The sequence below is a fragment of the Sturnus vulgaris genome, chromosome Z (assembly GCF_052056855.1).
Source record: "Sturnus vulgaris isolate bStuVul1 chromosome Z, bStuVul1.hap1, whole genome shotgun sequence".
In the NCBI taxonomy this organism is placed as follows: domain Eukaryota; kingdom Metazoa; phylum Chordata; class Aves; order Passeriformes; family Sturnidae; genus Sturnus; species Sturnus vulgaris.
Genome location: NC_142283.1, coordinates 29,345,218 through 29,372,368, shown reverse-complemented (window position 1 = coordinate 29,372,368; position 27,151 = coordinate 29,345,218). Strand labels below are relative to the sequence as shown.

General features: G+C 37.7%; 1 protein-coding gene across 7 annotated transcripts in view; it reads left to right on the top strand.

The window, feature by feature from the left end:
• ADGRV1 (adhesion G protein-coupled receptor V1) overlaps positions 1–21,659 on the top strand; it is a 270,560-nt gene extending 248,901 nt beyond the window's left edge. For 4 of the 7 annotated variants that reach the window (XM_088157236.1, XM_088157229.1, XM_088157227.1 and 1 more), the window contains 3 exons: positions 11,221–11,412; positions 13,266–13,443; positions 21,205–21,659. In XM_088157236.1, coding sequence (XP_088013362.1) covers positions 11,221–11,412; positions 13,266–13,443; positions 21,205–21,323 — 489 coding nt within the window. In that variant the 3' untranslated portion in view covers positions 21,324–21,659. Of the gene's footprint in view, positions 1–9,353; positions 9,557–11,220; positions 11,413–13,265; positions 13,444–21,204 lie in introns of those variants that run through there. The other 3 variants (XR_015799671.1, XM_088157231.1, XM_088157230.1) reach the window with 2 other exon arrangements.
• Positions 21,660–27,151: the final 5,492 nt, after the last annotated feature.

The following is a 27,151-nucleotide window of genomic DNA, read 5'->3' as shown; positions in this document are numbered from 1 at the left end:
TTCTCCTCTTGAGCCACACTGCAGCTCACAGCTGGTGGCTATCTGTGTTTGCTCTGCACTGGACTTGCCTTGCAGCCCAGACAGCTCTGTCAAACACTTTGGATGATTTTGCAATGAGAAAACACGATTCTGCATTGCCAGCAGTTATTGCCATAGAAAGGTACTGGAAAAGAATAGACAGTAATCTTCAGTCCTCACACAAAGCAGAACATCTCAGAAGGACATATATTCCATGCTGAACAATAGGAAAATAAAAGCTAAAATAAAAACAAACAAAATCAGAAACAAAAACAAAACAACAAAAAACAGCTGAGAAATTTATTGCTTTTAAAAACATGGGTAAGTCCATCCTTCAACAGTTCCTATAATTGTTTTCCTCTGAAGAAGTGCTCCACAGATAGCAGGAATGGATCACAGACCAGGTCATATCAAAATCGTTTTGTTAAGTGCTGCAAACATGTCTTAGATTTCTCGCATTAATCCATTGCAGAGAATTTCCAAGAAGGAGAAGGGAGCTTCTCATTTACCAAGTGCAAGGAGAACCAACTGTTTTGATACATATTTCATGACTTATCATTTGCTGACTATAGGTAAAGCTACTTTATGGCAAAGTTCGATGAATATACCAACATGTGGAAACCAAATGTTCCATATACTTAGTTTTGTAATATATATATATCCTTTGTCATTACATTGGTATGCATTGACTTAGAATGTATTGTTTTATTATTAGAATAAATAACTAAATACTAATAATTAAATACCATGTAAAACATAAAATAATATTTAATTATACTATATATACTTAGTTATGCTATATAGGCCATTACTCTCCCAAGTGTTATTCTTGTCTCAGAAATGCAGAGGGATCCCTGTTTAGAGCCATTGGAATTGCTTCAATGTTAATTTAATTTGCTTTCTATTTTCTGTAAATTTTCCTTCTTTTATATATTTTTTACACATTGTTTATGTTTCTGTCTAAGTCTGCTTAAAAAGTCCTAATGGAAAGTTTTGTGGCCATGATATTTTCTGTTAAAAAAAAAAAACCCATTTGTAACACACAAATGCAAATTCTAGAAAGCTTTCTTAAAAAAAGCCTCAAGGCAAGGGCTTCTAGGAGAAGACTGACAGTGGGGGGTTTGAGTGCACTCCCCAGCAAGTTTGCTGGTGACATCAAGCTGTGTGTTGCAGTTGACACGCTGGAGGGAAGCAATGCCATCCAGAGGGACCTGAACAGTCTTGAGACGTGGGTCCGTGCAAACCCCATGGAGTTCAAGAAAGCAGAGTGCAAGGTCCTACACTTGGATGGTGGCAATCCCAAACACACCTACAGGCTGGGCAGAGAAGTGACTGAGAGCAGCCCTGGGGAGAAAGACTTGGTGGTGGTGGTGGTGGTGGTTGATGAAAAGCTCAACATGAGCCAGCAGCATGTGCTCACAGCCCAGCGAGCCAAATGCGTTCTGGGCTGCATCCAAAGGAGCGTGGCCAGCAGGGCGAAGGAGGTGATCCTGCCCCTCGCTCGGCTCTGCTCTGCTCTGCTCTGCTCTGCTCTGCTCTGCTCTGCTCTTGTGGGACCCCACCTGGAGTGCTGTGGACAGTTCTGGTGTCCCAACAGAAGGAGGACATGGAACTGTTGGAGCAAGTCCAGAAGAGGGCCAAGAAGTTGATAAGAGGACTGGAGCACTCCCCTAAGAAGACAGGTTGAGAAAGTTAGGGCTGTTCAGCCTGGGAAAGAGAAGGTTGTATAGAGAACTCCTAGCAACCTTCCAGTAACTGAAGAGGGCATACTGGAAAGCTGGAAAAGGACTGCTTTTCAGGAACTGTAGTGATAGGACAAGGAATAATGGGTACCAAATAAAGAGGGGAAATTTAGGAAGACATTTTTCACGGTGAGGATGGTGAGGTACTGGAACAGGTTGCCTGGAGAGATTGTGGATGCCCCATTCCTGGTGATGTTCAGGGCCAGTTTGGATAAATTCTTGAGCAATCTGGTCTAATGAGAGGTGTCTCTGTCCATGGCAGCTGGGGTCAGGAATGGATGATCTTTAATATGTATTCCAAATCCTTAGCGTTGTATGATTCTGTGATTCGTGTGACTCTGGATTTTATTTTACTCTGAGTAGCACTCCCTGTGAAAAGAGATCTCAAGTATTTTCTTGAGTTACATTTTATTCTCTCCTTGCACAGATTGGGGGCTTATTATCTCAAGCCAGGAAGCGAGTGATTTCAATGACAGAGCCAAATTACACCTCCACCTACTCTTGTTCACCTACCTGTCAGATATGGAAGGACATCTAGTCTTTGTTCTCATTTTTCCCCACATTTGCCTTTCCTTGAGGAGCATACCTAACCAAAATAGTTTTATCTTCCTGCTTTATAAGACTTGTCTTCCACCATCCCTGAATCTGTGGAAAGGCAGTAAGTATCTATGGGATTTTTTCATTAAAATTAAGGGAAGTAGGGAGTATAAATTGCTGACAGTTCTCATGAGTATCACCTAACAGCAAAGCCTGCTATACAAGAACTGTAGTTCTGAGTCAGTTGTCTGGCAAAATTGCTTCTTGTAGTAACTTACACATCTGTTATTCCAGATGTAAAAAGCATTAAAAATTCATTATAAGATATTTGCTGGGGTCAGTTTTAAATAAGGGGTGGTTGAACATGGTGAGACTTTGTTTTGCTCCTTACAGCCTTGTGTGTCTGTAGCTCTCAATCTGGCTGCAGGATCACCAAAGGCTTTTTCAAATAGTCAGAGAATGCTGGAGCACACAATACTCTATTCTCATCAGTCTTGCCCTAAAACACTCAAGTAGAAGATATGACAAATAATTACACTAGTTATCTACAACTCTTCAATTCCATCCAAGACAGAGTTTTTTGAAGGTTTCTTGAATTTATGGCTTCTGAGGTTGCTGAGTTTTTGTTACAAATCTTTATGGCACTGCACTGAAATGTTTCTAAATAGATAGTTTATCTAATTCTTCATTCAGAGTAACAAGAATCAACGGGACAACAGTAGGCATACGAGAGATTATGAAAGTGAAAGAATTCCTTAAAGGGGAAAAAATGTTATAAAAATAACTTCTAGCTTAACTCTTTGAGATTTTCTTTAATGCCATGTAACAAATTAGCCATAAACACAAAGATTGCTTCCGTCTTTTGACTCTTCCAGTCACTAAAAGCCCACTTTCTATTCCCTGTTTCTTTTATCTCAGTGTATCAGTCATTAATACACATAAATAAAAACTACTGCTTTAACAAAAAATAAAAATAATAACGTGCTGCAGGAGTAGGTCTTTTTTGTTTTGACTGTGCGCTGTGATGCTAGTTTGTCTGGTCTTTGAATATAGTTTTTTCAATTGCTAGCTTCTTGTTTGAGTTTTCAGCTTTGTTTCAGATATAACTAGAGAAATGTTCTGAGACTGTTTGGGAATGTCTTGAACTAGAGCAGAGCTTGCAAAGGCTTTTTCATCAACATTTCCTTCTCTGGGAAAGAAATATAAGCATAGGAGGCTTAGATTTTAAGGTGTGATCTAAAATGTTGGTTTGGTTATAACTGTTTACCATGGAAAGCAATTATGAGAGTAAATGTTCGAAAAATTTTGCTAAGCATATGTGAAAACTCATGACCTGTGATATTTCTAGGAGTTGAAAAATGGATGAGCATAGGCTTACTGTGTTTGGTCTTCCTGATTGTTCTTTTTTAGTGCAAGGTTCATCTTACACTATCTTGTCCACTTGTAAGTGGACAAATAGTTTGGCTTCATAGATGTGTGATCTGGCTACTTTTTCCTACCAGAGCCATCCTCCTCATAGGATAAAGCACAAAAAGAACCTAATGCAAAAATGACCTCAAAGGACAGTGTCTCCAGTTTCTGTTTCCTGTGCAGGAAAGAAAAATAAAATTATAAAAAAAAGGCAGTGGGGAAAAAAAAATCACAGGCTAAGAATTGGGACAGAGATAGGGAACAATGGGGTATCAGTCTGCTTCATATGCTCTTGATTGTTCTTAACCTCCTGCCACCATTTGTGGTTGCTGAGATTTGTTGATTCTCACAGAGCTCAGTAAGGAATGACTGCAGCCAGAGCTGTGGGGGAATTGCAAGTGGCTTCTAAGGCTGGCTCTCCCATGTTGGTCCTCCACCTCTCCCAAGTCCCTACCTTTGGTGTTCGACTTAGTATTTCTTTCTCAGCTAAGCTTGAAATACAAAAGCAGGGCTTTTTTCGTATTTCTGGCATGACTGCATTGGAAGGAAGTGACAGAATCTTATTCTAGCTTAATCTACACATTTGGCAAGTTCAGCTAATCGTCTATATTTTCAGTGCATTTTCAAGCTTAGCACCTCTCTTTTAATGTTGAATCTGTGCCCTTGAAACAAACCACAACTGACCAAACGAAACCCAAAAAATCCAAGCAAAAACCCCCAAAATAAAACCCTCCAAGACCTTTTCTACCACTTAGAGTGCTGAAATGAGAGGTAAAAATGGCAGTTGTGTGGGAGTAGTTACAAGTGTGCTGAGAGCTATGGAAAATATTTATAGTGAATACTGAGTATCCAAGCAAATCTGCTTTTTAAAGATGTGCCAAAGTGTGTGAACCTGTAAGGTAAGACTTAGCCAAGTGTAGACTAAATCTGAGCTGAGTGCAGTTTGCCAGAAAGGTATTTAAAAAGCTTTGGCTTTGAGTAGAAGTTGCAAGATTCAGCATGGTCTTGGCATAGCTGGCTCTGCATAAAGAGAAACTTGGCAGTGTATACTAAAGTTTCAGATGAAACATTAGTATTAGGAAAACTTGTTCAAAATCCTGAAAGCACAGTATTTTTTTCATTATTACAGAAGACACCTGTAACTTGTTTATCTGTGGAATTAAAACTTTACCAAAAAACGAAAACACTCACAGTAAGTATATTTCAGGCCAGACCTTTAGATGCATTTTCAATTTAATGATAAATACATGAATTATTACTTTTCTCCATTCCATTTTTTAAGATGGCTTCTGTTCTCGTGTGTGTGTGTGTGGTGGCAGTTCGTGGTTCAACAGGGGATGCCTGCCAACATGGTATGACTTTTGCCGTCCTGAATTATATTTATTTATTCTTGATTACGTTTATTATTGTTTTTTTGCTTCTGATGTTAATTTTTAGATCTTCGGCTGTAACTGACACAAATCTTGTCCTACAGAGCAAAATGGGGTGTAAATGCTTCAGGAAGCAAAGTGCAGATAAGCAGTAAACATTCACAGTTGAAACTGTGATAAGATAAATTGCATGATTGATAAGAATTACAATGGTTTCATCAAAACTGATGCTTAACGGCAAATAAACATTCTAACACTTGATACACAGCTGGTCCAAAGTCTACTTGCTAAGTGCAATCATCAGCTGATGGAGTTGCACAGCTGCAGACAGTTTTACAAAAATCACTTTGAATGCTAAGCAGTATAATCACACTTAGACAAAGGGTCTTTGATTTATATTTCAAAGATTGTTGTTTCTGAAGAGCCCTGAGTGGGAGAGGTTAAGTGGTAGCTTAAGATGTATCATATGACTAAGGTGATACTTCTATCATAATAGCAACAATAAAAGATCTTCAATCTACTTTCAAAATAAAATTGAAGAAAATAATGGCAAAATAAAATGTCCATTAAAGACTGCGTAGAAAAATGCCATGCCATAAATTATGATAATTTATCATAATTATCTCTAAAAACAAAGAAGGGAAGCAGGAAAGGAAGGAGAGCTTTCCTTGCAGAAAGAAATAGAGAATTATATGTTTTGTGTTTGCCACTTGGCTCACATTATTAATACTACTGCATGTATGACTATACAGTTCCATAACTAATCAAAAAATTATTAGGAAAGACAATATTATCAAATTTATATCATGCATTTTACAATGGCACTGATTATGATTTCTTGAATATGATTCCCTTAATTTTGTGAGTAATTTTTTTTACAGAGACTAGCTTTTGAACTTACTGAAAAATGCAATTTATTTATATTAATCAGACTGGTAATTTTCCCAAAAGAAATAAGCACTTGTTATGTAAATCAGGGTTAATCCACAGCAGTCTTTGACCAGCCAGTGATGGAAAACAACATAAGAACTTCCCATAAATTAATGAAAACCCTAGGGAAGTTCACAAGAAATCAGCCAACGCATTGAGTAGCACATCACCAGAAGTGGCAACAGCACCCCTGACCATTGACAGCCATCCAAAAAGAACAGTGTGATCACTAAATTAACAAGGAAAGGACTTCCTAGGACTGGTTGCCAAGAGTAAATTAGCACAGTCCAGACAGAGAATATAATTAAGTCTCACCCTCATAAAATTAAAAATCTGAAGTAAGACTAACCAAATCAACCATCATACAGAAATTACAGTAATGGCAGTGTCAAAAGCAGATCCAAGTATGGACAGCTCTGCTGTTGTCAAAGATATCTTTCTGTTCTTTATTGGGGTGTTTTTACCAGCTGGCATGAATAAAGATGTAACTGTAAAAAAATAGTTTTTTTAGCCACCATGTTCTAAGGATCAGAATGAACCTTTTCTGGTAATTGAAATTTGTGGTCTGGCCAAGTGGTCAGCTTTATTCAGAAGCCTTGATTTTGCTTTAAGTATTCTCCTTTAGAAAAGCAACTTTTAGTGATATAGTCAGGTGATGATGGTTAACAAACAGAATTTTCTAAATTAAATTAGGAACTTGAAGAGTGTTTCTGTAGAGTGCCAGCAGTTTTTGTTAGTGCTGATACATACCCAGAAGCATGTTGAGGAACTGCTGAAACGGAGTGATGAAATTACTTTTCATTCACAGAAGTCCTCTTAAGATACTTTCATTTTATATATAGAAATACCATTCATCTAAAACATGTGATAATATCTGAATGCATTTCTCCTTGAAAACAGGTTCTGTAATTTCAGGGTGGAGTATCTCAGCTACGATTAAAATACTTGTGGGAGAAGCATGATGTATATTATCTGGAAAAATAAGTCTAATGCCTTCGTGTGTTTGTGTTTATCAGAACAATAATAAAATCATGTGATACAGTAAGCGTCTTGGTTTTCTCTCTGTACATAAAGAGAAGATGATGAAAAGATTTGTTGATTTCCTACAGTCTGTTTTATCTTTACTCATTACTAGTAACAGAGTTAGCTCAGTTTTCAAATTTAGACATAATATAGTGTCATCACAGTAAATTGGAAGAGTTAGAGGACAAAGAGTCAGAAACTTTGAGTCTTCAGTGTGCAGTGAAGGTTTTCTCCATCTCCTCCAGTTCTGCATGGGATCTCATGAGGTATTAAATGTATTAATGTAGTCTGTCCTTAATTTACTAGCTTCCTGCAGCTGCTTCTCAGAATAAATAAATAAATAAATCTATTGCTTATGAGAACCCCCTCGCACACATGCATGAATAAAACCCTCTCATTAATCATACTTTGTACATATATACCAGAAAAAACTTTCTTCTTCTATGGAGAAATTTCCACAGTCTCTTTGGGCATGTTGTTCCAGTGCTTAGTTATCCTCTCATTAAATATGTTTTCTTCATATCCTGTTGGAACCTTCCCCATTTAAGCTTAGCACCACTCTTTCTCCTTCCATCATGTCCCGCTGCCTTCTCCATGACTATCTCTTGTAAGATGAACTACCTGGCATAACCTAGAGCAGCACTGAGGCTGCTTCCACCTCACTGAACAAAAATGTCACATCAAACTTTTCCACGTGAGCTTTCTTTTAGACAGGATATTTTTTTCCCTGATGTAACAGTACAAAAGAGATGATGAGCCAGATCAGTTTGCTGAGATGAAATAGTAAAAGCTTAATTGTCTTCCATCAGCAAATATCAGTAAAATAACCAACAGCCTTTTCAGACAGTCTCTTGCAGTCTTTTTTCAAATAGCCATCATATTTGAGAACTATAAGTTGCCTGTTTGTGTTTCCTCCTTTGGGACAACCTAATTGTCTGCTTGAAGTAGTTCCCACCTTCGTTGCTAGAAAATATATTACTATCACTTTTTTCTTTTATCTTTTACTGTAGCATTGTACAAACACTACTATCATATTGTAACCATAAATGAAATGGGGTTAAATGTTTTGTAAGTAGCCCTGTGGGCCTAATGCAAAGAATTTATGTAGAATTACTGTTAAATCCTCCAGAGTCCTAGTTCTTCAGCTTAGTTTTTCATGGAACCCAGGTCAAGCTCTTACATGATCAGTGAGTCATTGCAATCTGGCACTCAAGATTCTCATGGCCCCCCCAGCACATGCTTTTGAGTTGAGGAGCATGGCTCCCAATTTATATGCAATAGCAGAGGTTACTGGCACTAGGCTGAGATTTTGGGGTTTGAGTTTTTTGAGTTTACTTAAGGTTTTTTTGATGAAAACTTGTAATAAAAAAAATAATATTTCCCACAAATTTAACAGAAGTTTCATTGCCTGTGTTAACTAATGTCCACACACTGACCCACCTCTTTTCAATCCTTTTGGAGGGTGTAGGTTTCTGGCAGGCCTTTCAGCAGAAATTGATTATTCTCTTAATTTCATTCTTAGTCCAACCAGCAAGGACAAGGTCTGTGAGTCTATGAAAAAGTACAGTAGTTCCATCTTGGCTAGAGCTGTTTATATGATAAACACAGAAAAGCATATATTACAATGCCAACAACCTTATTTTCACAGCAATTTATGATTGTTTCTACAGTGTTAAAGTTTGAAGTGAAAAGCAACATAAGTAGAGTCAAAAACATGAGGAAGGATAGTTCAATTCTCGGAGTGATGCTTTTGAAAAAACCCACGGAAAGCTGTGGTTGCACTGACACAACCTAAGTATCTGCACGCTGCTCATGCTCTTTCAGAGTAAACAGCCTGGTAGCTGCTGGCTTGAAAAGAAAGAGAAATCCATACAATTTACTGCATGACATTTTCATGTGTATGGTCTTTGTAACTCAATACTATTTGGACAGGACCATTTGACTTGTTTTGGCTTCCTGACCACTTTCCTGGGGTGTTTAATAGGGACACAAGTTTGTCACAATATGACCACAAAACCCTTTTGATGCTTCAAACAAACCCACAGTGATGGTACAAAAAACCATCTACAGAGATGTTTCTTCTTCCGAGTCTAAATTTTGAGAGGAATATAGGTGAAAGAAAGGCCCATCCTTTGTCCAGCCAAGCAAGTAATTCTCTGTCCAACAAGAATTCCGTGTTACATGTATTGCCTGCTTAGGAGTGCTGGGTTTCATTAGGTATCTGTTTGTAAGACGTTACTATAACAATTTACAAGATGGGAGAAGTAAATCACAATTTTTTGCTCTGCTATCTGTTTCAGCCTTTGACTTCTCCTGTCCTTAGGTATTAAAATATCCTCCCTGTGTCCATGTGATTATTGTGGAAGGACCCGAGGAGTCCTCTCATCATCCATCTTCAGCGAGTTATATCAGGACACAGACCAAGTTAAGAAGATAATTGTGACACATTATTCTATGTGTATTTGTTTTAAAAAATTGACTGTCCACACTTGCGGCTACACAGGAGAGTGACTTCTCATGGACCTTGTATGTCAATGCCTTGTGTCCCTGAAATTTCTAATGACAGGGCTATGCAATATCTTCAGCTAATGGGTTTTCTTGAATAACTGCTTGAAATGTGTGTGCACCTTTTGTGGCTAGGCCCTCAGAGACTGAACTGCCAGAGGCTACTCTGAATTTTGTATTATCACTATAATCTGTTATTCTTGGGGTTTTTATCCTTTTCATATCCATAACAACTTAAATTAAAATAAATCCGTTTGTTGGCCCCATTATGTTTGACCTATATCAGAGTCCTTGAACTTGTTTATAAAATGAAAGGATATTTTAGTTCCTTTTTTAGTGCCTCAAACATGTGTTTGCATCTATTTTATTGAACGTATTTACTTACATGTATCACAAAGAAATTTCCTCTCAGTTAACTGCTCTGAGTTGTCATGACAAATAAACAGTAATCTGGAAAAGTGGGAAAAAGTTTTTTCAAATTAGTTTTTTTAGTGTTTTTAACACTTTTGTTTGGTAAATTTCTGTTAAAAAAAAAAACCCTCACACACAAAGCTGTATGGTTTTATAGCGGCTTTGTGAGAGTGTTTCCAGTGTTTAACCAGCTGAGATTGAAATCCTGTTGAATCCCATTAACTTCTCTTATGTGTCACTAGGGACCAGATGATTTTGTCATATCATTTTACCAATAGAAATTATCAGTCTATGTATCATGAAATGCTGTTGGGTATTTTCAGTCTCTTCTTTTTTCAAGTATTTTCAAAACTCCTTTCATTAGGAATTCACAAATATAATACTCCTTAATATTTGTGATCTCAGTTAGTACTTCCATGGCAGGGGATACCTTTAAAATGAATTGTTCTGTTTAGTACAACTGGCTTCAGAGTTCTAGAGAACAATGTGAATAAAAAAACCATTGCAAATGTAATTGCATTGCAGCAATTGGTAGGAATGCAAAAGACTTCTTTCTGTACTATTTTGGTATTCCTTTCTTTAGTAATTATTGAACAGGTTGATTATTAGTTGGGGTGGGTTATTTTCCGTCAGTATTAGTACAACTTAAAAATTAAAGTAAGTCAGATTTAATACAGAGAAGTTCAATTACTGGATTTCTTTACAAACACAAGGTGTAGTTATAATACTTTCCTTGGCTCAGTCTAAAGGTCAAAATTAACAAGGTTTAAAGAAAAACTGCAGAAGCATACAGCAGAGCCTTTATTGTAATCAGAAATGAAAACCAGTGCTGAATTTATGCATATCACAGCAAATCTAATTTATAATTATGGTATCTGTGACAGGAGCAGTGCAGTTTACATGAGGTAAAGATTACAAAAAAGCCAGCAGGTCAGTAAGAAAATGAATTGTGGCTAAGCAACAGCAGCCAAATGCTATTATAAGGGAGGCCTTTAACCTCATTTTCACTGTTAAAACAACTGTGAAACTCAATTTGGTTTTGTTGGTTTTGGGGTCGTGGCTTTCCTTTGCAACTCTATAGGTTCAACCAAATAATAATTGTCAAATATGTGTGTGTGTGCGTGTGTGCTTTTTAGCTGAAGAACTCAGGATGTGAACTCGTAACTTTTAGATCTCTGATGGACAGTGATGCCATCCATTATTTTGCACCGAAAACTCTGAACCAAACTTCCTGCATTTCACAAGCTGATGTTCTGTTTCAATCTCTGTTTAAGGGTCTTTATGTCTTTGTGGTATATTTTATCCTGCACAACCAACTTTGCTGTCCTGTGAAAGCAAGTTACACTGTAGACATGAATGGGCATACAGCTTCAGGATCCGCGTTTTTCACACATGGCAGTGGTCTTCCTGCTGCAGGAGGAGAGATCAGCAAGTCTACACAGAACCTCATCAGTGCTATGGAAGAGGTAAGAGTGCTCTATAATCATTATCTTATTTATTGAAATGTACCTGGAGATTTCAGCATTAGTTCTGAAGTGTAATACCTGAGACTGAGATGCTAAATATTATAGGCTGTCTTTGGGTGGTAGGGAGCTTTTTTTCATTTATTATAATGACAAAAATAGTTATCTTTATTCATATTATTCTTGGAACCTACTGTGCCCTTATAAAATCCCACCTAGAGAATTTCCCTTTTCACACTTGAGTCTTCAGTTTATTATGGAGGTTGGTTAAAGTGTCAAAAGTAGGTCTGAAGAAATCAAAGTATCAGGTTAATTCTTTCACCTTACTATAGGTTTTAGGTGAGTTTTAAGTACTTAATTTCTCAGAGTTATGATGTTTAAAACTTCTGGAAATTGCAATAAAGTTAGAAAAAATTGGAATGGAATGGAATGGAATGGAATGGAATGGAATGGAATGGAATGGAATGGAATGGAATGGAATGGAATGGGGAAAGGAAGGGAGTGGAAATGGGAGAAGGGAAAAGAGGGAAAGGGGACGGGGGAAAGGGAAAGGGGAAGGGAAATTGTAGTGGATTTACCTTTCCTCGATGCCAGGCATCCACTAAAGTGTCTCTCTCACTCCCCTCTGCAGCTAGACAGGGGAGAGAAAATATAACAAAGGGTTCATGAGTTAAGGACCAGAGGAAATCATTCACCAAACACCATCAGGAGCCAAACAGGCTCAAATTAGAGATAATAATTTTATTTATTGTATAAAATCAGAGCACCATAATGAAAAAAAAGACAAGACCTTAAATACACCTTCCCCCCCTCACCAAGCTCCCTCTTTCTCAGGTTCCTCCCCCAGCAACACAGGGAGACAAGGAATGCGAGTTATGGTCAGTTTGTCATCTGTAGCTTCTCCAGCTCCTCAGGGAAAGGAGTCCTTCCCCTGCTTAAGCATGAGTCCTGCACACAGAAGACAGCTCTCCATGAACTTCCCCAGTGGGAGTCCATCCCATGGGCAGGAGTCCTCCCCAGACTGCTGCAGCATGGGTCTCTCTTCCAAGGAGTGTAGTCCTTCATGGACAGGCCCCAGCATGGTCTCTTCTCTCTGAACACCTCTCACAGGGTCACAGCCTCCTCTCAGGCATCGCCCTGCTCTGGCATGGGGCTCCTCTATAGGCTGCAGGGGAATCTCAGCTCTGGCATCTGGCGCACCATCTCCCCCTCCTTCTCCAATGACTCTGGTGTCTGCAGAGTTGTTCCTCTCACAAATTCTCATCCTGGCCTTCCCTGGACACAGTTACATCTGCATTATAACCTTTTTTTTTTCTTCTTCTTAAATATGTTATTGCAGAGGCATTACCACCATTTCTAATTGGCCTAGATTTGGCAGTGGATGCATCTTTGCAGCTGCCAGAGATTGCTTTACCAGGCATGGAGGAAGCTTCCAGTAGCTTCTCACAGAAGCTACCCCAGTAGCCCCCCCTGCAGCCACCTCTCCCCCCACTGCCAGAACTTGGCCATGAAAACCCAATACAGAAGGGAAGGAAAGGCAAGGAAAAGGGAGAGAGGGGGAGAGAGAGAAAGAATGATAGATAGATAGATAGATAGATAGATAGATAGATAGATAGATAGATAGATAGATATGATAGATAGATTAGATATAGGTAGATATAGAAATAGATATATATAGATATAGATGCATAGATACAATTTATTAAAAAGTTTAAAGATTTCTGGTTCATTATAGAAATGACAGAATAGCTGGTTCTAAAATCTATTGGTCTTCAGTTCAGCTCTGGTCATAATTTTTAGTTTCTATATACAATAGTTTTGATAACTACATTTTTGTGTCTTTTTAAACTCTGCAGGTACCTGCAGACTGGGAGAGGGCATCCTTGCAGCCTGCTAGTCAGGCTAGTGGTGCCTTTAAGCAGAGTCCGCAAAATGGTAATGTTTTCCACCCTTCTGGAAGATTCAGTACCAGCTCATTAATTGCTGATGAGGAATCACAAGAGTTTGATGACCTTATATTTGCCTTAAAGACTGGTGAGTGGCTGTTCCCTTTGCCCCTCAAAGTTTGTTCTATTGCTGTGGTATTATTCATCTTAATGGTGCCACTATTCCATGAGATACAGTTAATGAGGTCTCTTAATATAATCTGATTTCCAATGGAAATCTTAAAGATCAGTCAGCATGGGAACATGGGAATGTCTGATAGGACAAGCAAAGAGGCAAAGGAATCCTCCTACCTGTTAAGATGTGGCAGACACTAACCAAAGCCCACCCAATTAAAGTGCAAATAGACTTGCTTGGTAGTCTAGGAGGTAACCTAAATGATCTTTCAGGATATGACTGAGCCTTGCAAGTTATTTGCGAGTGTAGCAGATTAAGTGACCTGGCACACATAATTGCAGAAGCTCGTTCCCTTCAGTTATATAAAGAAAAGTCAAATTGGAAGGAAGACTGGGAATGCTGATAATAAAATGGTAAAAAATAAATAAAATAATTCAGTAAATTCATAATGCTGTGTATCCTAAGCCAATTTACATTGCAGGAAATGCTTCTAATTATGGGACCCTCAACATGTGAAGGACATGGACTGATTCCAGAGGAGGCCATGAAGGTGCTCAGAGGGCTGGAACACCTCTGCTATGAGGAAAGGTTGAGAATGTTGGACTTGTCAGCCTGGAGAAGGGAAGGCACTGAGGAGAGCTTTGAGTCCGTTCCAATAGCTAAGGAGAGCTGGAGAGAGACTTTTGACAAGGGCTTAGTGTGACAGGACAAGGGGGAGTGGCTTTGAACTGAAAGAGGGCATGTTTAGATTAGGTATTGGGCAGAAATTCTTCCCTGTGAGGGTGCGGAGGCCCTGGCACAGGTTACCCAGAGAAGCTGTGGCTACTCCGTCCCTGGAAGTGTTCAAGGCCAGGTTTCATGAGGCTCTGAGCAGCCTGATCTAGTGGAAGCTGTTCCTGCCTGTGGCAGGTGGCTGGAAATAGGTGGTCTTTAAGGTCCCTTCCAATTCAAACTGTTCTATATTCTGTGAAAATCTGTTTTATACTTTTTAATTTTTCTAGACATTTTGATGACTAATTCTACTTTGTTAGCTCCATCCTAGTTATCTTGTTTTAAGTTCTTTGGGAAAGTAGGTCTAAAACCAACTTTTGATTTTCTTTCCTCAATTCTATTATTGTCTTCTTTATTAATATTTTATTATAATTTGTTTTTATTAACATTTCATATTAATGTGATTTGAAGCAGCGACCTCAGGCCATTGTTGGAGCAAAATATTTTGTTTACATTACTGATTCAAGTAGTGCCTGGCAATTTTACACCAATGCTTACTCTTGTGCCCACATGGTATCCCCAGCAGTGTTACAAGAGTAAAAATCTCCATGATTTCTACACCAAACAAGCTGTCCCATGTGGTTTCAGCCTCACATTTGAACAAGATGAACTGAAGAGGTGGTGTGGAAGGTTAGAGCATCTTTGAACAGCAAAGTAAATATTTAGCAGCTATTGTCTCAGAGATACAACCTCTAGTTCAACACATACTATTTATCTTAAAAAAATCCCAAAACAACAAAACAAACAAAGAAAATCCCCAAGCTTTCCTGTATCTAAAAATCTACTTTATTTTTTTTATCCTGATATGTTCTCCATTTCGTTTGTTCAGTGCATGGCCAAGGAGAGGGAGGCAGGAATCACATGGAAGTAATAAAAAGAGAGATGAGGTGGTGGAAAGCTGGAAAGCTGGATTTTTTTTCTCTGTTTGACAATATGGACCTATGCTGCTAAAGCATTCACTGTGCTGTGGACTAACAGGAGTTTTATGATAAAAGTTAAGCTAGCAGGCACTGAAATGAGCTTATCTCACATTTCTTCCTGTCTTGAATCATTGCTTGTGCTCACATGAAACCACAAGAAGTCAGGTTAGATTTCTCCTTTTTTTCTTTTTTCTCTTTCTTCTTTTTCTTTTTTCTTATTCTTTCTTCTTCCTTCTGTCTCCCACTCTATCAGTTAGCCTGATGTCCTTCGAGCACCAGTCCTGTCTCCCAGAAAGAAGTGGTCACTGGCAATTGGAAGACAAGGACCTCTTCTCTAAATAGGCTAAAGTATATAGGCATCTAAGATGCATTTTTGCTGAACTGCACCTGCCTGTAATTTGCACTGTGAGGTGCTTCTCAAACTCTTTCAGAAGAGACTTTATTTCAGAAGGCTGAATTCCTTATTCTGGAAGAGCAGGAGAAGATGCTCTTGCCCCCACATTAGCTAGTTTTATCACTGCAAAACTGTATTTCTTTTAGGGGAAGATTAGAAATACAGTTGTTTGAACTTTACCTTTGATTAACTGAAATAGAACCTTCTATTATCTGTGTTCCTAAAACTGTCAATCTATACTAAAACTTAGCTATAGCAGTGCTAAAATGTTAGCTCCCACTCTGAGGGCTGACTGAAGATCAGCACTGATTAGCAGAGGAATATGTAAAAATGTTTTTATGCCCTTTTGTGCTTCATCTGTTCTTTGTGCTCATGTAGTTCTGAGCTGTCTGAAGGTGACTTTAACTTATGCTCACAGGGCATAATTTTGTAGCCACAAGGTTTAACCTGGCAGCCAGAATTAATGCGAATGAGTATAATCATAGCAAAGCTAAAATTTCATTCCTGCCCTTCTGCCAATCTCAGCTGTAGAAATGAAGACAGGTTAAAAAATTTCAACCAGCCCTCCACAGAAAAACCTTTGTTTTTAGCTTCTCAGTGTTTAGTAATTTGCAGCGTGCAGTGCATCTCCATAAATAGTTGTGCTGGCACACTTGACATTGTTCCTAGAGGAATGTGTCACAGAACTTGCACTTAGCCCTTGGTTCCATAGTCATTAATGCTGAGCCTAATTACAGATTAACCTGAAACACAGGCTGAGTCAGATGGAGACATACTACTGCAGTTGTAGCAAATCAGGTGGATAGCAGTGTACTGTTTCTTAGCCACCTGTTATGCTAGCTTTGTACGTGCATCACATGGTGATAGGGTTTTGCTGGTTTGTGTGAGGAATCCAATGGGCTTCTTATGCCATACATCCATTGTATTTGAATGCCTTACCAAGTAATTCCTTCTTTCAGTCAAATATGCTCATGTCCATACAGAAATACACAGTTTGGATTTACTCTGCTCACTGTATCACATAATTTCTTTTGTTTTGGAGATCTTTTGGAAGGCAAACCAGCTCCAAGGTGGTTTGTGTGAAGGAAATAACGAAACTATTATGGGTAGAGACGTGTCCTGCTCATTGACATATGCTAAAAGCTTTTTTTAAATGTTGATAAATTTGTATGTATTTACTTTATTGTATTTCATTTATGGCTCTTATAATGATTCAAACAGCTTCTATTGAGAAAGTTAGTTATTTATGGATTAGTTTTTGTTTATTTCACTAATTAACTTTAAAAGTCTTCAGTTTTGGACTAGATCTCATTTTCCCTCTGATTTCTTGTGCAAGGTTTATATTGATAGGCAATTTAGTAAGACCTTTGCCTTCCAGATTGCGACAGAGTCATGTTATTGTTATTGAGGATAAAGACCGATATACCAGAATTCCCCGAGGTCTTCTACTCTGGTTTGGGCTAAACAGTTAGAAAAGGAACTAACAAGAAAGTCAATGCAATCTGTCCTAAAGCAGTAAGCTGCCCATAAGCATTGCTCTAGAGCATGAATGCCATAAATGCATGATAGCTTTACTGATTTCTGGACTTCCATCTATATCTTACAAATACTCTTGTCCCCTCCCTTTCTATGGTGCATAAAACCAAAACACATTTGGATGAGATGTGAAATCAAAACACAGCAAAGCCTTTAAGGGAGGCCCAAACTTCTCCAGAGGGGTCAGGTGACCCACTGTGATAGTATCCAGATACATATTAAGCAGAATACCGCTACATTCATACCTTAGTGTGGTTTTACTCTTAATAGAGGCAATTTTGATAAATATTATATAAATATTCCTATATTTCTTTAATATGATGCAAATACTCTAATTATTCTCTTGTATGGAAAAATCCTGGAAAAATCTACTAAGTTAAAAGCCCCATGCAAATGCAGCTGTTACAACGTTATATAAAATTATTAATGATTTTCAATCTAATGCAGCTAGGGTTCCAAAGTCAGCATTTAATACACCTTGGTGACACCGCTGAAGGTGCCTGATTTGAGAATAAGGCATCTCATGTGGCCATCCTGAACCAGAGGAAACATTTGAAATTTCAGTTCTGAAAGGTGTTCAGTGCAGCATCCTGGAGAATAAATGCATATAGATTGTAGCTGGCAAAATCTCTGCCTTATAATCCTACATAATTTCTGTTTTGAAGGGCTCATTTCAAAGAAAAAAAAGCAAAACATAACAAAACAAAACAAAAAACAAAACAAAAAAAAACCACAAAAAAAAACCCCAAAACAAAACAAGAACAAAAAAAAAAAAAACAAGCCAAAAAGAAAAAAAAAGAAAAAAAAAAAAGGGAAGATAACTAGTTTGCATATTCCTTCCTTTTCTCATGTGTGGTTGTCACACATATGTTACCTGTTGGCTATTGAATGTGACTGTGCAATACCCAGTCAGGGTTTTTAGTTCAATCTGAACTTTATTTATAGAAGTCCGGATGTCTGTTGGTGTCATTTATGTGAAATTAAAACCCTGAAAGAAGAATTAAATTTGGTTTGTGTAGCTGATTCATATACATCCCACACATACAATAAAATCATGACTGATTAAACAAGATATAAGTGCTTGAGACATAAAAAGTTTTCCCAGAGATATGAGTACAGTACTTACAAAACAAACTCTCTCCCTTAAAATGTTTTAGTGAAAGTCTGAGCTGTCTCTGAGCAAGCAGATGATAACAGCTGGTGTTCCAGGGCACATAGGGATGCACTGGCTTAGCCCTTCACCAGCAGATGTCAGTGGAGGAACCTCTCTGGGTTTGAAGCCTGAGCTGAGACTTTTCAGTTTACACCTAGTCCTTGCATACAAAAAGAAAAGAAAGAAAGGCTTCATTTTCCTGCTTATTTTTCTTCGAATAGTTCCTTCACAAACTGGGGAAAAGTAATACTCCCTGCTGCATACCTACCATCCAACTCTAGCATCTCCAGATGAGTGCATGTGCGTGCTTTTTAGGATCTCATTGAGTTTAATTCCACTCTAATCTGAGAGCACAGTGGACCAATGAACTCTGTGAAAGTCCATTGTGTAAACAGTCATACCCTTTCCAGCCTGCTGACTGTTTGGTAAGCTGGTATCCTGGTTACATTTCACTTCTTATTCCTAAAAAGGCTCAGTTCTAACATCGTTTGTCTCTGCAGTATCAGCAGAACAAGGCCCTTGTAAACCTAAAGTATCCCGTTTCAGTCTCTGACCTAGCAAGTTTCTGATAAGAACCTCTGTAACAAAAAAGATCTTCTCTGACTTTGCACAGAGCCTGGACACAACTTGCACATATATGACATTTAAGAATATAGATAGTATTAGACCATTAGACCAATGCCTGAACTTTTTGTGGTGTCCAGCAAAAGATTCTTAAAAAAACCCCATGCTAAATAGTTGCCACTTTACCAGTGTACCCACTGGTAAGACAAATATCTTTCCAACACCAAGAGTCAGAATTCACCTGGAAATCTGAGCCCAGGGTGATCATAATTATTATTTCAAATGGTTTTAAATAATGGTGGAGGTGGGTGTTGGTGTTCAGTTTTCGAAATTTGTACCCTTTTCAGTTTGACTAAATGTCTTGAATGAATTCCACTGTTATTATGCTACATAAGAAGTATTGTGTTCTTTCTTCATTCAAAGTATTTTATTTACTTCATGAATTTACTTGATCTTCCATCCCCATGTGGTAAATATGGCAGTTTGAGTCATCTCTATTACAGTCAGGTTTCCTTTCTAAAACAATCAAATGTCAAACAATTAAAATAACTTGTTTAAACAATTGCTGCTTTTCCCAGGACCTTCAGTCACCTTTTGGATATTAGGATCTGGTTCAATGAAAAGGTTAAATGTGCATACAAATTTAAATCAACTTCAATACATTCATAAACAAATTTTTTAATAATTCAGATTCTAATCTTGACTTTGTTATTGTATGTCCATATGTTGATGGATTTTTACTTCTGTCGTACTCTGGCAGTAGTTGTTGTTTTCTCAAGAACTTGGGTTATGCAGACCTAAGGACTCATCAATGTCAGTGAACCCATGTTTCCCTCCATGACCCACCAAACACGAAAACCAGGTGTAAGAAGGATCACGGTGCAGCTTACCCATTTTTACCCTGGAGCATAGGGCATGGATCCAAGTTTGGTCCCTACCAGGACTTCATCCAGACCTCTGCAGGAAAACTTGGCTAGTCCTACAGGACCTTCTGCGCAAGTTCTCTGGACAAAACTCCATATTCAAGATTGCAGCCTGACTTCCCACAGCAAAGCAGCATCTCACTGCTGCCCGCTTTGCAGCACTTCTTTTCTGCTTGAGGGGTGGTGGGTGTAAGTGTGCTAAGAAAAAACTTTGTAAAAGTGGAAGAGGGAGCATAGAAAAAGATACAGAAACTAAAAGAATTAAGCTAATATTTTCTTTTGTCAAACAAACCACAAACTGGAGTGTCAGCTGAGGTAGAAATAGGAGACCCACTGTCCACCTGATAGAAACTCTAGAAAATATTTTTAGTATGAAATGTAAATCACTGCCTCTCCCAACATACCCTGTTCAGGGCTGTTTTGAGCCAGATGTCATTCCTTTTAGCTGCCTTGAACTGCATGTAGTTACAGATCTGCTTCTGCCCAAAACAAATTACTTCCCTCATCATTTGTAAATGACATCGCTGCAGGATCATGCCTGAAAGTAATTTGTATTGAAATCCTCATGCCTCATTATACTGATATGCAGTTCTCAAAAATTTTAAAGCCTAGACAACCTAAGCCCTCAAAACTCATGAGCTATGTAGAATTTGTTCTACAGCTCAAGGTGGGGAGCTGAAAAAGTACTGAAGATTATAGTTCCAACAGATCTTTTGTGACAAAATGGTCTGAAAAAAATTTGCATTTCATAAAAACTAGTACAGGATTATGCATGTTCACAGTAATCATCTCAGACCTCCCCCACAATAAAAGCCTAAATGAAATCCCCATCAAACAAATAGGAAGCAGAAAGCTAGCAGAAGTCCTGTGACAAAAAGATGGAGAGGGTAGCCTTCCAAGGTCTCTTTTAGGCATGTTTTGGAGGTTCCCTTGAACCAAACTCTATTATTCTCTTCCAGTAGAAGTAAAAGTTAATGCACCAGTTTATGCCAAATGTAGGTTTAAAGAATATTTGTAAGTATCTTTTCTCTGATAGAAATTACTGTCTTATTAAGTCAGTTGGAATTATGGTTTAACTTGTATTTTTTAAAATTGTATCATTAAAAATAAATTCTTTATGAGGAAGTCCTTGTAATAGCCAGACCATTAACACAGTCTAGGCCAGGCCTTGATTTATGCTTTTCTGATTTCAAGGCAACCTCTAAAAAGCTATTGTACCACTTATTGGGCCAAATAAAGTGAATGACAGTGGAATTTGGAAAAAGCATATCTGGATGGTACAAAGCTATGTCAGCTAATTTATAATCCATGGATTCAGAATGGTAGACTAGTAAGAGGAAACTTGCCATGTGGTTGCAGGGTGGGGAAAAATTTTGATAATCAGAATAAAGCGGAGTGGAACAGAGTATCCCCATTTCTGTGTCAAAGTTTCATTCTCACTGATTCTTATTGTTGTTTTTTTCTCTATTTCAGGTGCAGGTCTCAGTGTAAGTGATAACGAGTCTTGTCATGGTAGCCAGGATGGTGGCAGCATGGCTAACTCCCAGATCGTAGAGCTTAGAAGGATACCCATAGCTGACACTCACCTCTAACTCCACAGCTTCCTTGAGTTTTTGTTGTTGTGGTTTTTTATTCAAGTCTCACTATTTTTATATTTGTACTTCCTTTTTCACTAAAACACGATATGAAATTGTAGTAGAATGCTGTTACCTTTACAGAATGTTTAACAAAGAATGTTTGCTTGAGATTTTGTATATCAGAAAAAAAACTGTAAATTTTTTACAGCTGATGAGCATCAGTAGATACTGTGGCAATTGGCCTAGATTTGTATCTTTTAAGTAGATGCTACATTTCATAAACTGTAGCTTTTTTTAAATTAACCTGTACATTAACACTGATTAATAAAACAATAGAGTCTGTTTGATACATATCTGTCTGGTATTTCTCCTTACTGCTTATGAAGACGAAAGGTGAGGCAGACACCCTGGACACCCTGTTGTATAGGAAAGAGTTCTAATTGCACAGTTTTTCTAAGTTTCCTAAGCTGTACTCTTCTCGCTGTTTTTTTGTGTACTCAAATCTGTGAACAAATTCAAATAAAGAGACAAGCCTTGAGCCAAAGAACTTGAAATTTAAATTGTAACATAATAAATATGCGATGATCTGAAACACACAGAGGGAAGGGGAGATGAAGAACAAGAGTGAAACGACTGGCAGCTGTGCTTTTAAGTTCTTTACCTTGCTGGTTTAAGTTCTCTCACTTTTCACAGTCAAAAATACAGGGACTCCAAAGAGTTTAATTTTCTGTTGATCTCCATGTAGATATTCCTGTTCTGATTGAAGGGCTCAAGAATTGCATTACAGCGTTAGGTCAGTACTCTGGGGCCATAAATAAGCAAGAAAAGTTTCTCCCTTGGAAGAAAAACAAATAACAGAGGAAAGATTTCAGAACTGAGGGGGGATGCAGGCTGATCTTGCAGGAATCATTAATTCTGTTTGTGCACAGGTAGTCTGGAAGAAAAACACATTAAAGCAGGAGATCAAGGGAATTTTCCTCTGGACATTTCTCACTGTAGTATAGATGTACAGTAAATGGGAATGCAAGTCTTTTATACTTTCCGGGGGAACTTGCCTAAAGGCTTCACACTGGGTGAGGTCTGACCTCACTTTTTAAACAACCTCTCCTTTTAAGATAAACCTTTTCTTGAATTTTTCATTTATATTATTTGAATATAGAAATCTTTCCATTAATTTTCCTAGAATGATATGCAAATTTTGCTGTATCTATTTAACTTTTGAGCTTAAAAAAGCCAAAACGAACAAAATAAACAAATCCCATTTCTGCATCACAGTTCTATAACAGCTAATAGGACTTCACAGCTTATAGTCATCACCTGTATTCAAAACAGACACCAACTTTTAAGGTCTAACTCTGCAAAAGCCTTGGCAGACGCAGGAAACTCTATCTAGTCAGAAAAGCCCTTAAACAAGGGCTTTTTAAGTATATATTTGAATTTGGAAATAAGAATATGTCTGTATATAACTAGTATATGATCTCCTGTATTGAGTCTAAAATTTCTGACTTGAGAATTCTGTTGGCTCTTTATACTCATCATGGTGTAGACAGAACAAAGCCAAGTCTTTTTGGTAAATGTCAAAAGTCAATGAGATTGAAGGTGGGAGTGGGGAACATTAGATGGCCTTTCCTCACAGTGGGCAATACACAAGGGTGGTCAGGAAGACCCTAAGCAGAAGGGGCAGCTGTTAAAATTGAGTGCAACTCATCATAACGCATATATAGATAACTTTATATATAGGTAACTTTATGCAAAAGTGAGCCATCAAAGCAAATTTTATAATTCACTTTTTTCCCCAAAGTACACCTGATGAAAAGGGGCTTTCTGAGCACTTGAGTGAAGTGCAAGTATCATTGAAATACATTTATCTGGAGTTAAAATCAGTTTTGGATATTTTGCAATGTGGCACTTTTTTGTTTCCCTCAGAGGAGATCTGGCTCATTCTTCCTAAATAAACTGAGATGAAGTAAACCTTGTAAGTGTTGATTTTTCTCTTCTACCCACTAAAGGCTTAATGTGAAGCCTGGTCCTACAGAATTATTGCAACACTTGCTCAGTTGTGAGCAAGTCAGGACTGTAACAGATGTTTGATTACTCGCAGTACATGCTACTACATGCAGTTGAGAAAGCCTATAAAAGAGGATGTTTGTTTGATTTGACTCATCACCATAAATGTTAATACTTTATGTCACTTCAACTTGTTGCACAAGTGGCCTGGTTAGGGATTTACTGTAAATGCATCAGCATTTTCAGAGCAGATCAGTAGGATGACATCTGCTGCAAGCATTTTCTAAATTTTAAATCTCTAGGTGGTATTCACATGGTTTAAGATCAAGAGATGAATTTTTTTATTGTTCTAAAACCAATCCTTTTTTAGCAGAAAATGTTCTGTCTGTAGAAGATTCTTTAGCTTAATAAAACAAGTTTCTCTCAGCCCCTTTTTTGCTGTTACTCGGACAGGTAAAGATACAGGAGGAGGGCAGCTCTGTGCTCTGAGTCAGATGTGCCCAGCAGCCATATCTGGGCAGGACCAGTACCTGTACACTTGGTGTAACTTAACCAGACTAAACTGCCTAAACTGACTAAGCTGCCTCCTGCAGCTCCTTGATGTCAGGAATTATTTAAGATTTGATTAAGAGTGTAAACATTTCTTTGTTTCTATGAGGTGAAATAATCCACAGCTAGGTATCTTTCAAACCAAGCGTTACCACACAGCCTGCCATATACTGACTGACTCATACAAGCCTTTGCTTTGCGCTGTAGGGAAAAACACTTGCTGCCTTTTCTGTTTTCTTATAAAAGAAGATAATTTCTTCCCAAGAAACCATTTTACATGCTTTGAAGCTAGAAGGTGAGAAGATAAAGAACTGGACACTGCACGTTTCAATATGAATCAAACAAATGACACTTTATTGCCGTCTTCTAACCCTAATATACAATTTCTTTATCCCTACACGTGATCACACAATTTATCATTGATAAAAGCCTTCTTGCACAAGGCAAACATGTGGGCTTTTCTAGTTTTCAGAGTTCCTTGGCATTCACCTATTACCTTCAGAGCTTCTTGTCTCGCCCCTTGTTTTCTTGTTAAGCAACAGCTGTCCTTCTTATGTCTCTTTCATGGAGACTTCAAGGGCAAAGCTACAGGCCTTGCTCAAGGTCATAAAAGTATTCATATCCTTTTCCTGGCTCAATCAATACATGTCCATTTTCCTCTAAAAACATTCCCACAGGGAAGAGCTGTAGTTAATATTTACTATATTTAATATTAATACCTAATACGATATTTAATAAAAATATTTACTATAATATTTAATTGAATGTATTTATAATATATTTCAAATATTATTTAAAAATATAATAAGATATGCTCTATGCAATACTATAATTGTTTATAATTCATTATATTTTTATGTGTTGCACTTTTATAATTTCTTATTATATAATAATACTTACTATATAACATTTTACACTTCACTGTGTGAAGGAGGTGTCTTTTCCAGACAAATTTCACTTAAAACTACTTACATATATATGTAGATCAGATGGATGAAAGGACGTTTCAGGAGGTTTTTTACTGCTCACATGGCAATATAATTCACCTCTTTTGAAAGATGTCTGAATGTATTTCACCTTCAAATGCATAACTGGTGAAAAATGCTAGGTTCAGCAGACATTTTAGGTGATGTTTTAGAGAAAACCACTGGTTTCACCTTTCTTGCTCTATAGCAAAAATAAAGCTCCATGTCAGTGACTTGAACGGAACTATTTGGATTACTAATTTTTTTAGAACCCAGCTGAGGGCTCCAGTATATTCCTGTTCTGTCTCTTCCATGCAAATGCTTAGCTCTCCAATATTCTACATCTAACGTCTTCCTGCTGAGGACTCTGCAGTGAGAGCTTTGATCTGCAAAGGATTAGATTACATTGGGAGCTTTACAGCAATAAGGTGCCTATGTGCTCAACATAAAATTATGTTAAATTGACTATTCATGTCAGGATCATGGCTGGACTATAAAATTGCTTAAATTCAGGCATATTCTGCTGTCAGATGCATTTCACTATAGCTTGATTTATCCTCTGGGCCTTGGGCTAGTGTTGTAGATTCTGTTTCACCAGCATTAGTGTAAACCACTAAGAAATCAGAATGTATTTCAGATTTGCTGGCAGCAGAATTTGCTCCTTTGTTACTTCTACTGACCGTAACGTGTGAAAGTAGCATATGCAAGTTTGGTCTTGTCTTTTCAATATTTTATTATGTAATTTTCACAGAAAAACATTCAAGAAGAATTTCCACTTTTAATTTCATTATTCAAAATTATTTTCTCTACAATAAATACATTGTAATAATTACAGAGTAACATTCTGGTACACAATAAATAAATGGAAATAATTGCAAAGTAACTCAAGCATTTGCAATTGCACTCAAGTATTATTGAACTACATGCCTGGGACTAATAATATGCTGAAACTGAGAAGACAGTTTGTGTAAACTAGCCTAAAAATTAGGCCAAAAACCCAAAGAATGATTTTGCTTGGTTGGTTTTAATCAAGTCAAAGTTGCTTTCATTATACTTACAGCATTTTTACAAGAAGAGAAGATTTGGAGGAAATATATGTATTCCTCTGTCTCCTAACAATGTCTGTGTAAAAACAGAAGGGTTTGACTAGAGCTGGGTTTTTCCCCAACTCAGCAGGTGGGCTTTGAAAACAGTGTGTTCATGTCTGTGCTATAGCACCACTGATCTGAGCACACAGTAACTTTATCCAGTGAAACTCTAATTTCCAAAAACTGTCTTCTTCAGTATGCCTTTACTCTTCACGAGCAAGTACATGTCACCATGTGCAGACAGACAAAAAATAATTATAGGGTGCAATAATATAGAATACAGATACAGATGTGGCTACAGGTATTCATATAGGTAGATAGATATAACTAGATGCAGAGTTAGATGTAGATGTAGATAGATTAGATATAGATATAGATATAGATAGATAGATAGATAGATAGATAGATAGATAGATAGATAGATGGATAAAAAAAATAAATTCTGTTTCAGTCTGGGAGCTAAAACGTTGTTATGAAACAGGTTTCTCTGGACAATTCTTGGACACTTGCCTTGCAATTCCTGAACCAAAATTAAGCATGTGATTTCCTAGTTACCTAACTGGAAAGACTCAGGCATGAGATAGGATATAGAGTTGTTAAAAGGGAAGCAAAGTAAGGGGATGTCCTAAATCTCCCTTTGCTCTTAGCCTCATATAGCCCACAAGCTATGTGATGAATCTGCTGCACAACCTACTGCCTGTTTGTGCTTTGGATCTGTCTGTTCCCCATGGTAGGGTAGCAGAGGAACAAAGATTTGCCATCTGGCAAGGACCAGATGAATTAATAGATTCCTGCTTGATGTGCACACAGGAACTTTTTTTGTTGTTGTTTTTTTTTTGTTGTTGTTGTTGTTGTTGTGGGGTTTTTTGTTTTTTTTTTTTTTGTTGTTGTTGTTTTGGTTGTTTAGGGTTGGGGTTTTTTGTGGTTTTTTTGGGGGTTTTTTTTGTTTGTTTGTTTGGTTGGTTGGTTGGTTTGGTTTGGTTTGGTTTGGTTTGGTTTGGTTTGGTTTGGTTTGGTTTGGTTTGGTTTGGTTTGGTTTGGTTTAGTTTGGTTTGGTTTGAAAGAACAGCATGTCCTGGAGATTGGGACAGCTCAAGAGGAAAAGAATGGCCAAATAGTGACCTCGCTCCAAATCCTTGAATAATTCCTGACAAAGGGAGGTAGTGAGTTTCTCCTTGCATGGGTACAGGAGAATGGCACCACTAGCTCCCCTCCTTTGCTGTGGCACACAAGC